The sequence below is a fragment of the Monodon monoceros genome, unplaced genomic scaffold (assembly GCF_005190385.1).
Source record: "Monodon monoceros isolate NGI ecotype Baffin Bay Population unplaced genomic scaffold, NGI_Narwhal_1 Super_Scaffold_1, whole genome shotgun sequence".
Classification (NCBI taxonomy): Eukaryota; Metazoa; Chordata; class Mammalia; order Artiodactyla; family Monodontidae; genus Monodon; species Monodon monoceros.
In genome coordinates this window covers 19,017,293-19,031,887 of record NW_021703765.1, presented here as the reverse complement: position 1 = coordinate 19,031,887, position 14,595 = coordinate 19,017,293, and the positions used below count along the sequence as shown (strand labels likewise).

Here is a 14,595-nt window from a genome sequence, read left to right as displayed (position 1 = left end):
CAGTATGAAAGAATTCGATAAAGTGTTTGTGTGTTCTTAATTTTATAATGCTACCATGTTTTTCAAATTTAGAATAAAAACATAATAGATTACTTTTGCTGTTAATTTGGATTCACAGAAAATTAGGAGAAAAATTCAAGGAGCTATCTGAATATCTGCTCACTGACAAAAACTGTTTATTATGGGTTATATTGTCATTAACAGTCAAATAACAGCTACTTAATTCATTTATGCATAATAATTTTAATGTAAAAAGAAAAACAAAACCCACAAAATATGGCATCAATTTTCTTTATTTTAAGGCATATCATAAGCAATTATTAAAATGGTATATATTAAACCAATTGTTTAAACATTTCTTAATGATAATTTGTAACAATATATGTAATCAAAGTGAAACTGAGTTTCTTTTCATTTCCCACCTCCATGTAGTTACTTCATAGCCCACCTCAGACCCTCTTATCCAATACTTTGATTAATATAATTATAAGTACAAATACTTTGACTACAATTGAGGTTTTTGTTTTTGTATTTTCTGTGTGGTACTAGTTTTAGACTAATAAATTTCATTCTCCATTGTAATGATTTTTTATCACTCAGAAATGTTTATTTAAAGAAAGAGTTCAAATGATGAAGCCGAAACGATGAGGAGATAGGACATAATCCATACGTGACATATAAATGATCTACTGATGTTAGTAAAACAATACTTTTGTATTTGAAGAGTTCAGATCTTTTTAGGCTTCTGAAGCTGCTTATTCTTATTCTCAAAAGATCCAAACACCATCCCAAAGTGAAGCTGGAGACCACATGAGCAGGTCCTACCTGTATTACATTGAACTGTACTTCTGTGTTCAAAAATGAATATAGTGAAACCCAAATAAAATTCAACAGTGTCCTTCCATTTTTGATTTGAAAATACATTATTCTAATGGAAATCATCCAGGCTGTTAGGTCAGTTAGATGGGTCCATTCCAAAAGCTCACATTTATTACAACCCAGCATGATGGTTGGGGTATAAGAGGAACCTAAGTGATCTCTAAGTGAAAGGTGAAATCTCCTACCTGCAGACGCTTAAAGCAGAATTCATGATCCCAACACCCCTACACATGTGCCAGGGAATGCATTACCAAAAATCTTCAATGTGGCATAAAGGCATGAATGATAAAGATAAAATTAGCAGATCTTTAGCAGGAAGCTTTTCTGTACTAAGTACTCACGAGGGTAGACCAACAGCGAAAGGCCAACTCATCTCAGCAAAGTATTTACCTGATTAGTAAGTGTTGTTTCTGACTGTCATCCACAGTGTGGTGCAGAAAGCCAACAAAAAAGCTGTGTTTGTTAAAGTAGCAAAAAGAGAGACATTTCTATAGCTGGGAGGTATCTCAGACTACCAGGTAGGAGTATCAATAGTCAAGTCAAAGGTTCAAATGTTCGCTCCATAGTTAGCAGTTAGGAAAATTACTTAATCAATGACAGTATCCTCCTCTGAAGAACAGGGATAATAATATGACCTATTTCTGAGGGTTGCTGGGAGGATTAAAGAAATTAATACAGGTGAAGTACTTAGAATTGTTCCTGGCATAGGGTGACAGTGTCCTAAATGATATTAGATAACTACACCTTAAAAACTACAAAGCAATAAAAACAAGAAGTATGAAACTCACATACATAGTTACACAACATTGCAAGGATTACAGTACTTTGCTGAATTTAGAAAGATATTACTTCATCTCATTTGTAAATACCTTTAAATATTTCATAGATCATACAGATGTTTCACATTCTACCTTGAAAGGCAGGAAGCATCTTTCCTGAGAAAATGTTTAGAGTTATACACCAAAGAGAATGATGAAAAAACCTACAGGTAATTCACCTTTTAGGATGACAAAGGTCTCCCATTATGCCTTTAGCTGAAGTGTGTTCTGCTTTCCTGAGTGTCAGTATGTTTGTATTTCTACAAGTTAGAGTTTTCTTTTACTTATAGCAATTTCAAATTCCACCTGTAACGAATGCATGTATCAAAACGTAAGTCGCTTTCATAAAATCACTAGACATATAATTCCAAGTTCATGAATTCAGATTCCTCCCGGCTGCAGACAGCAGCCACTGTTCCTTTGAACCCATAATGAATACCTTTTTATGGAGGTATGAGCTAACAGCACTGTGTTCTATTCTTTCCTCTAAACATTTTACTTAGATAATATTAACAAAGATCGAAAAGAAAACCAGTCACAAAGGCAGAATCACAAGGTGTATTTCTTTGTGCTGATGTGCGGGTTGCCTCTAGCAACCAAAGTTCAGTCCCAGCTGAAGAACAGCAGCCTCCTAAGGTGTTGTGAAGCGGCAGAATTCTTGAATTTGGAGGGTTGTTTGGTTTGGGGAATTAGCTAAAAAGAATCTACTCCTTTTTCTGCCTTTAATTCAGTAGAGAATAACTCTCCCACTAACCATGGGTTAGGAGATGAATTTATATCATGGAAAGATATTTCTTATTATCCAAAAGTCAACTTTAAAATATATCATTTATTCACACACAAACACACACACAGATATCGCAGGTTCAGTACCAGAGCACCAATCTAAACAGAATATCACAATAAAGCGAGTCACATGAAATTTCTGGTTTCCCAGTGAATCTAAAAGTCATGTTTACACTATGTTGTAGCCTGTTAAGTGTGCAATAGCATTATATCTAAAAATATATATATACATACCTTAATTTAAAAACACTTTATTGCCGAAAATTGCTAACCGTCATCTGACGATGCAAGGTTGCCACAAACCTTCAATTTGTAAAAAAAAAAAAAAAAAAACACAGAGTCTGTGAAGCACAGTAAAAGGAAGCATGCCTGTATATTCTTCCTTATATTTATGTACAGTCAGCCCTCTGTACCTGCAGGTTCCACACTGACGATTGATTGAATCCATGGATGTGGAAACCATGGATACAGAGGGCCAGCTGCACTCTGCCATTTTATATATGGGACTGAACATCCGAATGGGCTTTGGTACCCGAGGGGGCTCTTGGAACCAATCTCCTGTGGATACCTAGGGATGACTGTACATAAAAACCACTATCAAAAGGTCAAAGTTGACAACCTTAACCAGTCTCTTCAGCAAAAATCTGCCAAAAAAAAATAAATTTAGTTGGTTTTTTTTTTTAACTTTAAAGCAAAATTCATCTTCCATCGTGGGAAAGCATCTGGTTTCTTCATCCATTAGTAAGTTTTGAAGAAAGAGGTCCTTTCTTTGAATACATATTGGTTTGATTTTCTGAAATGTCATCTTCCTGCAAAGTTATTGATGTATATATTAAATATAATACAATACATTCCATTAAATACTATCATTGAGCAGTTTTAATATGTAAATTTAGACTGTGTTTCAAGGAGTAAGTAAGACGCAGGTAGTGATCTTTCTCATTCAGATCTTCAGCCAGGCGGCTCATTTCCGTAGCCTAACCAACATCAAATATGGGGTCATGCTTTCAGTCTTCAATTCACTGTAGAAAAGACCACACAATTATCAAAATCGAGCACATAAAGCTTTACTGACATAACTGCTGTACCACCTTCATTACCATCTCCACTACTGCTGTGCTACCAAGTCTGAACGAATTGCTTTAACCAAATTGATGATGGTTAATTGATTCTAATTCCCCATGAGGCACAGTAGAAGCATGTTATGGATGCATTAACCTTAGGTAAATGCATCTGGTTGTAAGAGGACAGGAGTGAGGAAGAGTGAGGGTGTGTGTGCCCTGCTACTCAGTGAAGACGTGCACCAGAGTGACTCGGAGATGGGACACACAAATCGTCTGTTCTGTCAGGACGTTTTAGTTCTGTGGGTTTCTCATAGCCTAAACTTCTCTCCTCACTGTGTGAGTCTAGTTTAAAAAATATGTATACACACACACACACACAAATATACACATGCACACATCAATATGTGTGTGCACACATATATGTATATATGTGTGTTTTATTGTTGCTGTTTTGCTGTTTTCTAACAGCCTGATCCTTAATACCCAGCAAACCATTTCTTTGGTGTTCAACTTAAGAAACATCTATACATTCTAATGCTTGGGGGAAAAAAAAAACTTTTTTTTTTTTTTCTTGCACTGACTGAGAGAATGCTATTTTATGAATGATTTAAGAGATTTGCCAAGATTAATTTTTAAATATATGTGATGCTTGTTTTTTTTGCATTAACGGCTACTTTTACATTCTAATTCCTCCCGAGAGTTATAATTCCATTCTACGTTGGTGAATCTAGACTTACCAAACCATACTACCACTTACATTCTCAAATGGCCAATTGGTCAGATTTCATTTGGCAAACGTGAGACCTACCATTATAGATATATCATTACTATTGGAATTTCTACCAAAATTATAAAACAAAGGGCATATTCATTCCAGTTTCCCTATTTCAATTAGGAAAATTTCCCATTTGACCTTTCCTAAGTCATAGGGAGAAAAAAAGTCTTTAAAACGACCTTTATTAATGAACTGCAGCTAAAGAACTGGCCATAGAAGTCATTCTCTCAAACTCATCCCCTCTGTACCAGCCTGAGTCTCATCACACAGTACTGGAGTCAGTACAATATGGAGACCACGTGTTGCTCCTTCCTCTGCTCCACTCTGGCTCCATTCCCTCCAGGGTCAAAACAGCTGAGGTTGGCCATGATACCTCACTACCCGAAGAGGATGTATCTGGTAAAGGAGCTAAAATCGACCATCCTCCCTTTCCTTGGAAAGTCATGCTTCCCTTTCTATTCTAAACTCTTCATCTCTTCCTGCTCTGAAATGTCTGCTTCTCTTACTGCTTCTGAAATGTGGGCATTTCACTTCCTCTTTCAATACTTCTCGGGCTTAATTTTTCTTTATTAGACGTTGCAGGGCTATTGGCCAAAAAGTTAATGACTTAGCCTCTGAGGGCCCAAAGATTTTAGAAAACTTGATGCATAATGCTTAATCTCTAGTCTCTAATTACATACATCATTAGCAAAGTGAAGCATGGTTGCAGGGTGTCTTGAAGAGGGAGAAAGATCTACTTGAATCCCTAGACTGGGGCTAATCATAGGGGACCTGATTCTCCACGTCAGGCACTGTGCAGAAGAGAGTTTCAGAAAATGGGTTTCGGCCCTAGAGAGACTAGGCTGGAAATTCAAAAGTTGCTAGAACAGGAAGTTTTTAGTCACTTTCTAAATGATTCATGTAATTACAGACTATGTTTTCTTTTAAGTGATAATTTCATGGAATTTTATGAAAATGAGACTTGAGCCCAGAAGTCTTTTTTTTTTTTTAACAAACCTGTCACTTCTGATTCTGTCAACATTAGAAAGTGATTTGATGGTTTCAACTATTATTTCCATTGCTTTAGGGGTCATTATCATTGCTTCATTCATTCGTTACTAGGTAGTTGTTGAAGACACTTGCCTTTAACAATGCAGGAAATAAAGGGAAAAACAAGGAACTATTCCTGCCCTCTTGACACTTACAATCGACTTGAGAGACAGACATGGAAACCTAAATAAATACACATGATTTATGATTAAAATGCCCATCGGTGACACAGAAAATATGAGCAATGGAGGAACAAGGATGGTGGAGGAGATAATCTGTACTGTTTGGATTAAGTGTTGAAGCCAAGACTGGGCTTGTTTTATGCCAAAGAAGAGGAAAAACGATATCTAAATTTGTTCATTCATTTACTCATAAAGTAAGTATTCGTATATCAGGCTTCAAGGATTCAGTGGTTAACAAGATTAATAGAGTTCCCACTCTCAAAGAACCGGGAGACAGACCGTAAACAGGTGATTATGTAAGTGTTAACTGAATGGATAATTTCTCAAGTGGTATAAATGTCAACCGTGTTCAACAGGAGTCGTGAAGGCAGATGGTGGGGGCGGAAGAGAGGCCTTACCTTGTAGAGACGGCCTTGGATACCTTTGGCCTAGGAATTTCAGACCAAAGTGCCACCTTGGTTTTTAGTTCTTTGTTCTGAAATAGAAAACAGAAATTGTGCAGAGATCACATGTGTGTTAGCACATTTACTAGCCAGTGCTTAGTGTTTCTGAATGACCCACCATCTACATCCCTCTTTAGCAGTAAGTCTGTTGTTCCAGTCACTGTATTAGAACACAGAACATAGCCAGTTGTGAGTCCCCAAATATTACTTCTGAAAATACAAACACTCCTTGAAAAATGCATAATTTACCAAGGGATTCAAACTTAGTATTCTGACTTAGCCTCTGAAATTCAACAGCTGAACTCTCTGTTTCAATTTACAGTTTCTTTTATATGGACAGATGCGAAGAACTTCATGAAAGAACTCTATTAAAGAACCTTTTGAAAGACACGCACAATATTTATTACACATTTGTCTTTCTTGTGCAATCTCTTGATTAGAAACTCCATGAAAATAGGCACCATCTGTTCTTTTGGTTCACGGCATCCTTAGCCTCAGTTTTCTCATCGAAGCCTCAGTTTCTTCATCTCTAGTAGTAGTGGTCCTGACTACCACATATAAGGTGGAAGAAACAGATATCATACGACCATAATATTTTAAATCTGGAAGCACCTTGGAATTCTGGGAGATAATGCAATGGCTAATAACAGGAAGGGAAAGTGTTCAAGTTTTCAGGTACAAATCCTAGCGCAACCACTTGCTAGCTGTGTGACCTCATTTAGTTTACTTATCCTCTCTGTGCCTGATTTCCTCATCAGATATCATAGTCCCTTCTTCACAGGTTCTGAAATGAAATAAAAGTACGTAAACTACTCAGCTCGGTGTCTGGCACAGATTTTAAGACTGAAAGGCAGTTGGTTATGACTTTCTAGTCCAAGGCCCATTATTATATATTATATATAAAAACTGAGGTCCAAAGAGTTTAAGTGCCCAACATCCTGTTCAGGGCAGAACTGAAGATTCAAAGTCAGGTCCTCCGATAAATGGGAAGGAAATCCAAAAAAGAGGGGATATATGTATAAGTATAGCTGATTCACTTTGCTGTACAGTAGAAACTAACACAACATTGTAAAGCAACTATACTCCAATAAAAATTAATAAAAAGAAAAAGTGAAAGAAGAACCCCCCACAAAGTCAGGGCCTCCCAGTTCAGAGACAATACTTTCTCTACAATGCAGCCAAGCCAAACAATTTCTTTTTACAGATCTGGAAAGTGAGACTTTCCAGTGAAGACTCATGCCCAAGGTTGACTTGCCAGTTGGCTGCATGGGCAGGCCAGAAGTCCTTCAAGGATACATCTGTACAGAAAGTTCTGGGCCTGAAAGGTAACCGTGGGAGGAAGGCAGGAGAGGCGCCATGGCTTTCAAAGAACAGCAACACACCAGCTCCCTTCCCGTGTAGGAAACGAAGGACTGAATAAAAGTTATTTTGTAAGACTCCATCTGCTGGTTTGGAGTAAGCCAGCACCAGAATGCATGGTTTTGGGAAATAGGCACCAGAATTTTGATGGAAGCAGAAGAGTTAATAATTCTGAGTACCTAGCAAATGTCAAGACTTTTGCCTGGTGTTTTCCAGACATTCTTTTCTTCGATATAAACTCATCTCTGAGGAGTAACTTTCATTGTTATGTATGTGAAAGAAATAAAGCTGGCAAAACTCAAATTGACGAGGAACCTTGCTTCCAATGACCCACAGGTAGTATATGCAGCGTGGGTCTGCAAATGTGCAGGCTTTATGCAGGCCTGTCTGACTCCAAAGCTCATGCTCTTTTCCCTGCAAGATGTTATTTTTCTGTGACCAGAGGAATTCGCCCAGCCTCCTTATATTACAAATAAGCAATTGGTGGAACCCAGGAGATAAAGAGACTCAGTGATTTCTGAAAGGATTCCAGGTATGATATATAGGAAAGAGAAGACAGCAAACTGTCAGGGAATTAATCAACAATGAATCTACCCCAAACATCCAGCCCCCCGCAATACACCCAGTTACTCGGTCCCTGCCATGTCTGCAGCACCATACCAGGAGCAGAGGGAATGTGACACAGCACAAGAAAGGACAGTATCTTCCCTTTTAGTACACAGGATGCACCGTATGGTGGAGGTGATAAACATGTGACCATTCAAAAATTAAAAATAAGTAAATTAAATGCGATTCAAGAGATGCCATAAGGCAGCCAGTAATTCAAAGGTATAAACAGAAATCAGTGTGACTAGAATAATTTTCCTACACAAGGACGTTTAACCTGGACCTTGAAGACAAGGTGAAATGGGTTAGGTGGAAAAAAGGGAGAGAAAAAAATGAAGACACAGTTCTTAAAGTGTAGCCCTGGAATCAACAATCGGAACATCCCCTGGGAACTTATTAGAACTACAAATTCCCAACCAAGCCATTGGACCAGAAACCCGGGGTGGCCAGGTGATGTGTTTTAAGATGTTCATCAGATGAGTCTGATGTCTGCTCACATCGGAGAGCCACTGGACCAGCGTAGTTTTAAATGTTGGTTGTATATTGGAATTACCTGGGAGATTTACAATCTAGTGATGCCTGGGTCCTACCCCCAAAGTTTCCATTTAATTTGGTTGTAATCTAGGTTCAGGAGTTTGCAAAACTCCACAGGTGATACTAATGTACAGTTAAGATGAAGAACTACTGAACTAAGGAAAGCAGAGACAAGATGTGAATTTTGTACCTTCTTACCCCTCGGCATCTACACGGAATAATAACTAAAAGATGGAGCAAAAAATCTTCACACATGAATCATTTCACTGTGATATTTCAAGAGTTAAGCACTTAAGTCTCACTCAGGAAATGTACTTCAGATTTGACAAATTGATGATATAGATGTTCCTTGTATAATGGAGATATATCGAATATACACTCCAAACAAGTGCAGGCATATATCAGGGCCAAGTACGCGGCTAAGAAAAACTCCTCTCTGTACAGTACTTTACAAGTTATGAAGCACAACTTGAAACACAATATCATGATGACAACAAGCACTGGAATAAAAATATTTTTGTGGCTGGACAAGTATGTAGAAGCTATTTGAAGTTTTTCCAAAATAAACTCCTACTTTCTGAAGTTGTTGCCTTCCAAACATTGCAGAAGCATAAGAGTTATCAGCTTAGACTGTCTTTATTTTCATATATTTCAACTTCTGTGATGATTTATTTCATCTACAGGATTTAGGTCTTTATTTTTTTTATTTTATTATTTTTTTTGTGGTACGCAGGCCTCTCACTGTTTGTGGCCTCTCCCATTGTGGAGCACAGGCTCCAGACGCGCAGGCTCAATGGCCATGGCTCACGGGCCCAGTTGTTCCACGGCATGTGGGATCTTCCTGGACCGGGGCACGAACCCGTGTGCCCTGCATCGGCAGGTGGACTCTCAACCACTGCGCCACCAGGGAAGCCCTAGGTCTTTATTTTTGATTCATGGGCTTTCATATGCTTTTCTTTAACTAGAACAACCAAGTGCATGAGTTTTCATCATTAGTTTACAAAATTACAAATCAATGACCAGAGTAAGTCCACCATTATTATGACTCTATCCAAGGATAGTTCACTGACACAGTTTTCCAAAAGAACCTAATTTTTGCATACCTAAACTTCTAGCAACATGCTCTTGGAAGTAAATTAAATTTTAGGGATGATGGTGATTACATAAAGTAGGATACTCTTCAAAGTCTAGAAAATGGAGTAATTTCTGAAGATGCATTTTCATATGAGCATGTCATTAGTGAAGAAGTTAGAAATGTGTGAAATGTGAGATGAATTTCAGAGCTGTAAATTAAGATGATGAAAGATATGCCAAAGTAGAAAGAAAAGTAAATAATTTTGGCAGAGTTAAGCAGAAATTTTCTGGTGATACTTAAAAGAGGTTTAAAATCCTGAAAGATTGAAAAGAAAAAAAAAGGACAGAGTTAGATGAGTGAATTTTATCCCCTTGTGGTGGGGGGAGGGTGGGAAGTCCTTGGTAGGATAGAAAAGAATACACAGAAAAAAGTATTAGTTTCCATGAGTCAAAAAACTGGAAAACAGAAAAACATTTAATGTAGTAACTGTGACAATGGCTAAAATACATACAAATGATTCTGCAAATTTAACATTATATCTGTTCATTTAGACTCAAATGCAGCCGAGTGATTTTGAACAAGTGTCTTAACTTCTCTGAATCTCAGTTTTATCCCTGAGGGAATAAATAATAGCTTTCTCCCAGAGTAGCCTTGAAGATTAAACAAAATGAAGTATGTAGCATGCCTTAAAAGAGATGAGTTGTTTATTATGGATGAGAAAACTGTTGTCTGTACGGTTTAGAAAGTTGATGTCTTTAAAAGGGTTGTTCAGCTCTGGTGACCAATTTTTCACAAACTGAATCGGCTCACACTGTTATTTCAAAATAGGATAGTCCTAAGTTTGTGTGCAAGATAGTACACCCCTGCATGCCCTCCCAGTTTAAGATCTTCATAACGAAGCATTGACTAGGGCTAGACTAGAAACAGGTTCACTCCAGCTCAAGCACTTACTAAATTCAGGTACCTGGTCCAAGATCACAGGCTCAGGGATGCTCTTCCTGACTCCCATCACTTTATAACTGTCACATTGTTTTACTCTTCTCGGAGCAGTTACCCGTCCCTAATTAAGTTGTGTACTTACTTGTTTATGTATTTACTGTATGTATCTTCAATTAAAATAAAGCTAGATGAAGTCAGGACAGTGTGTCCTGTTCCTACCATGTACCTACCACTTAGAACATTTCCTGGTACATCATAAACACACAAAACTATTTGCTGAATAAATAAACTAATGTGGCTTGGCCGGGCTTTTTAAAGCTGAAAAGGGCGTTGTAACATTCCCTACAGTGAAGGAAATGATTTATCTACTGAAGACAATAAATTTTGAGGTCATAAAAGACATTCATCAATACTGCTATTATCTGAAGACTTTTTTAAATAAAAGAGAATGTTAGAAAATAGTAGTTTGAATCAACTTCATACAGAGAATCTTAGGCAGTACTGAGAGATGCTGTCCCATCAATGTGGGCAGACTGCATCCAACCAAGAAGTTTCCATGAGGGGAACACAATCTATTGCTTCCTCCTATCACAATGAGTGGCTAGTCTGCAATTATTTGCTAAATTTGGGGATATAGAAGCAGTGCAATGGAAGCAATACATTATTCTGGTCTAACTATTATACCAAAAGGCCGATTGGATAATGTAGTGTACAGGTTAAGTCACCAGTTTACTTAGGACAATAAAATTAGCTTTGGGGATGATATAAATAGAGACACAACTAAAAATATAAGACTGAATTAGAAGCAGTAGCACCATTGATGCCCTGACTCTGTGATGAGGGCTAACACTTAATTAGACATGACCAGAGCCTAGGACCATAATGAAAGATCAGAAAAAGACAACAATCTCTCCAATTAAAATGTATTACAGATGTATGATAATTAAAGCAGTAGGGCATTGGAGCCAAATAGGCAGATAAACCATTGGAACAGATTTCCAGCATAAAAATTTAGTCTAGGATATATCAGCATTTCAAAATCATGAAGGAAGGCCAGACTGCTCAATAAAGTGAGACAACTAAAAAATTAGATCCCTACCTTACACCGGACTGCCTTGAATTACAGATAAACTTGGATCTAAATGAGAATTCCAGCTCAAAATAGGAATCTGAGCACATGTTTATTTTGTTTGTTTGTTTGTGTTTTTTTTTGCTTTACGCGGGCCTCTCACTGTTGTGGCCTCTCCCGTTGCGGAGCACAGGCTCCGGACGCGCAGGCTCAGCAGCCATGGCTCACGGGCCCAGCCGCTCCGCGGCATGTGGGATCTTCCCGGACCAGGGCACGAACCCGTGTCCCCTGCATCGGCAGGCCGACTCTCAACCACTGCACCACCAGGGAAGCCCTAAGTACATGTGTTTTTCATCTCTACTTTCTTAGATTTCATTAGAACGATACCAAAGGATTTTTAAATATTGAAATCCCTTAGTAATAAAGAGGAAAAAAGAGGGCTATTAGCAGATCAGAAATGTCAGAACTGAAAGACTGAAAGTGAGTAAAGAGTTAACTGCAAGAGCAGAGGCAGCTGAGGGAGATGTCTGATCCAGCAGACATGGAAATTCAGAGAACACAGATCAACAATCTTAAAAATGGATAGTCTTCGAGTTACCAATTCAACTTCTAAAAATGTATCTTAAGGGAGGAAGTAATTATACAAATAATCGGTAACGTTTGTAGAAGTCTGTTGAATTCATTGCTGTTTACAAAAGCTGTACTGGAAAACAATCCAACAGCAGGGATTAAGTTAACTAAGTTATTTCATAGCAATACAGTGGAAACCTTGGTGGCTCTTTAAAAAGATAATGTAAATTTAATTTGCCTGGTAAGCAAAGACTTTCTTGTTATACTGTTCTATGGAGAAAAAGAGCCCTTAGCATGGCCTAAAGGCTTTTTATGATCTAGCACCTTCCTACCTTTCCAATGTCATCCTACGGTATTTACAGCTTTTAGATTAGAAGCACCCACAATGGCCTCCTGTCTGGCTACCTGACATGCCCTACCACCCAGTTTTCCACAAAGGTCATATTGAAATTCATTTTCTTAGAGAGATTGTTCCCACCCACCAATCTAAATGGTCCATATACATTCCTCCATCCAGGTATTATTGCCCAGAGTATTTTGTCCTTTTCCTGCAGAACTTTTCCAAGATATTATTAGTTACACATTAATTTATTTGTATCTATCTCCCTCATCAGTTAGTAAATTCCAGACAGCAGGGCTCATGTCTATTTTGTTCAACATTGTTTATCCAAACGTAGTGCCTACACCATAGTAGCCACTCAATAAGTATTTGTAGGGGCTTCCCTGGTGGCGCAGTGGTTGAGAGTCCGCCTGCCGATGCAGGGGATACGGGTTCGTGCCCCGGTCCAGGAAGATCCCACATGCAGCGGAGCGGCTGGGCCCATGAGCCATGGCTGCTGAGCCTGCGCGTCCGGAGCCTGTGCTCCGCAACGGGAGAGGCCACAACAGTGAGAGGCCCACGTACCGCAAAAAAAAAAAAAAAAAAAAGTATTTATAGACTTATGTAACTAGTGATATGAAAAAGTTGTTGAAACAAATAAAAGTTTAAAAACACAATAAAATGATGCCATATATAGTCTGTATCTCTAATATATACACACAAGTATGTAACAGGCACAAAATTCCCACAGAAATAGAGATATACACAATTGTGCTGAATAATTGCCCTTGGATGGTATGTTTGAGTGGTTTTCTTGTTATATTTGCTCATCCATATTTCCTAATTTGTATGGGATGAATGACCATATGTTAGTTATGTAAAAAAATAAAAAATAGTTATTAAAATATTATAAGAAAAACATAAGAAAAAATATTTTGTCAAAAGGCCACTACATAAGAAAAGTTGGGAGGAAATGCCTTTAAAGACATTTCTTAGGAGGAGGGGGCTCTAATGCGACATAAATCACATCACCTGATGTAAACTAACCAATTTACATCTTACTTAGGTGAGAATCTAAGGAAAACCCAAGATGCGATGAGCTTACCCTCTAAAATAAAGAAAACAGTGGTCCCAGGAAGGTAGAAATGGCAAAACAGGGGGATGGTTCCAAAACTTAAGTTGCAAAATATTTACAACCTCTTTATATTACTATGATTTTTTTCTTCTGTTTGAGGAAAGCAGAAAGAATGTGGTGGTGGAAAGAATGGTGAGGCATGTGCTGGGAGTCCGATCATGGAGCTCCTCTCTGGTCTGTCCTGGGGAAGAGAACAGCTCCAAAAGATAAGCAGGTTTCCATGGAAGACAGAGCATCTCTGGACAGGACAACGTGACACACAGAGAAGTCACAATGCTGAGGGATGAAGTAGAAAAGGTGACCAGGCCTAGGCGGTCCGTGATGAGCTATTCAACAGAGGCAGAAGGGGTGACACTGAGCACAAAGCAGAGCTGGGCTGGAGACACCTGGGGGTCGTCAGGTGCTCCAATAATCACGGGGCTTCTCTGTACTTCCTGTGAGGTAGGGGTACCACCAGCCTAGGACTGCAGCTCAACGCCTGAAAAGGGCTTCCCCAGTCAAGGTGGGGGTGAGTGGGCAGAAGTAAAGCACATCTTATCACAGCGTAGTATAAAGGTTTATGATAAGTTTTAAAACACTGAAACATAAGAAAATTTCAATTGGCTTCTTGAAGTAGGTGAGCCCTGAGGCAAAGCTTGGATGCCCTGATGGATACGGATGGAGAAAGAGGAGGAATAGTACGTCTCAGGACAGGGGAAAGAAACAAAGACAGGAGACAGCAGACCCGGCTATCTGGCTAGAGCTGAGTTCACGCAAGAGAGGCCTTGACCAAGCTTCTAACTCAAGTCCACATCGAAAGATAGTATCACTGGTCTCCCCAGTAGAGAAAGTATTCTGGAACATTTGAATAAACTTTCAACAATTCTTTAGTAATATTTAATATTAATAATTTAATAATATAAAATTATGTTTAATACTTAATATTTTAATGATTAAGAGTACCTCCCCCACAAAGCTATAATTCTTAAACATAGAAGATGCACACACACACTCACAAAAAGGCATTCATACCC

At 38.4% G+C, this 14,595-nt stretch overlaps 1 protein-coding gene across 3 annotated transcripts in view; it reads right to left on the bottom strand.

Moving 5' to 3' along the window:
- Positions 1-2,506: 2,506 nt before the first annotated feature.
- Positions 2,507-14,595, bottom strand: part of CCDC68 (coiled-coil domain containing 68) — a 50,051-nt gene continuing 37,962 nt past the window's right edge. For 2 of the 3 annotated variants that reach the window (XM_029228376.1, XM_029228385.1), the window contains 2 exons: positions 5,932-6,008; positions 2,507-3,505 (listed from right to left, as the gene is read on the bottom strand). In XM_029228376.1, the coding sequence (XP_029084209.1) occupies positions 3,448-3,505; positions 5,932-6,008 (135 nt within the window). In that variant the 3' untranslated portion in view covers positions 2,507-3,447. Of the gene's footprint in view, positions 3,506-5,931; positions 6,009-6,286; positions 6,761-14,595 lie in introns of those variants that run through there. The other variant, XM_029228394.1, reaches the window with a different exon arrangement.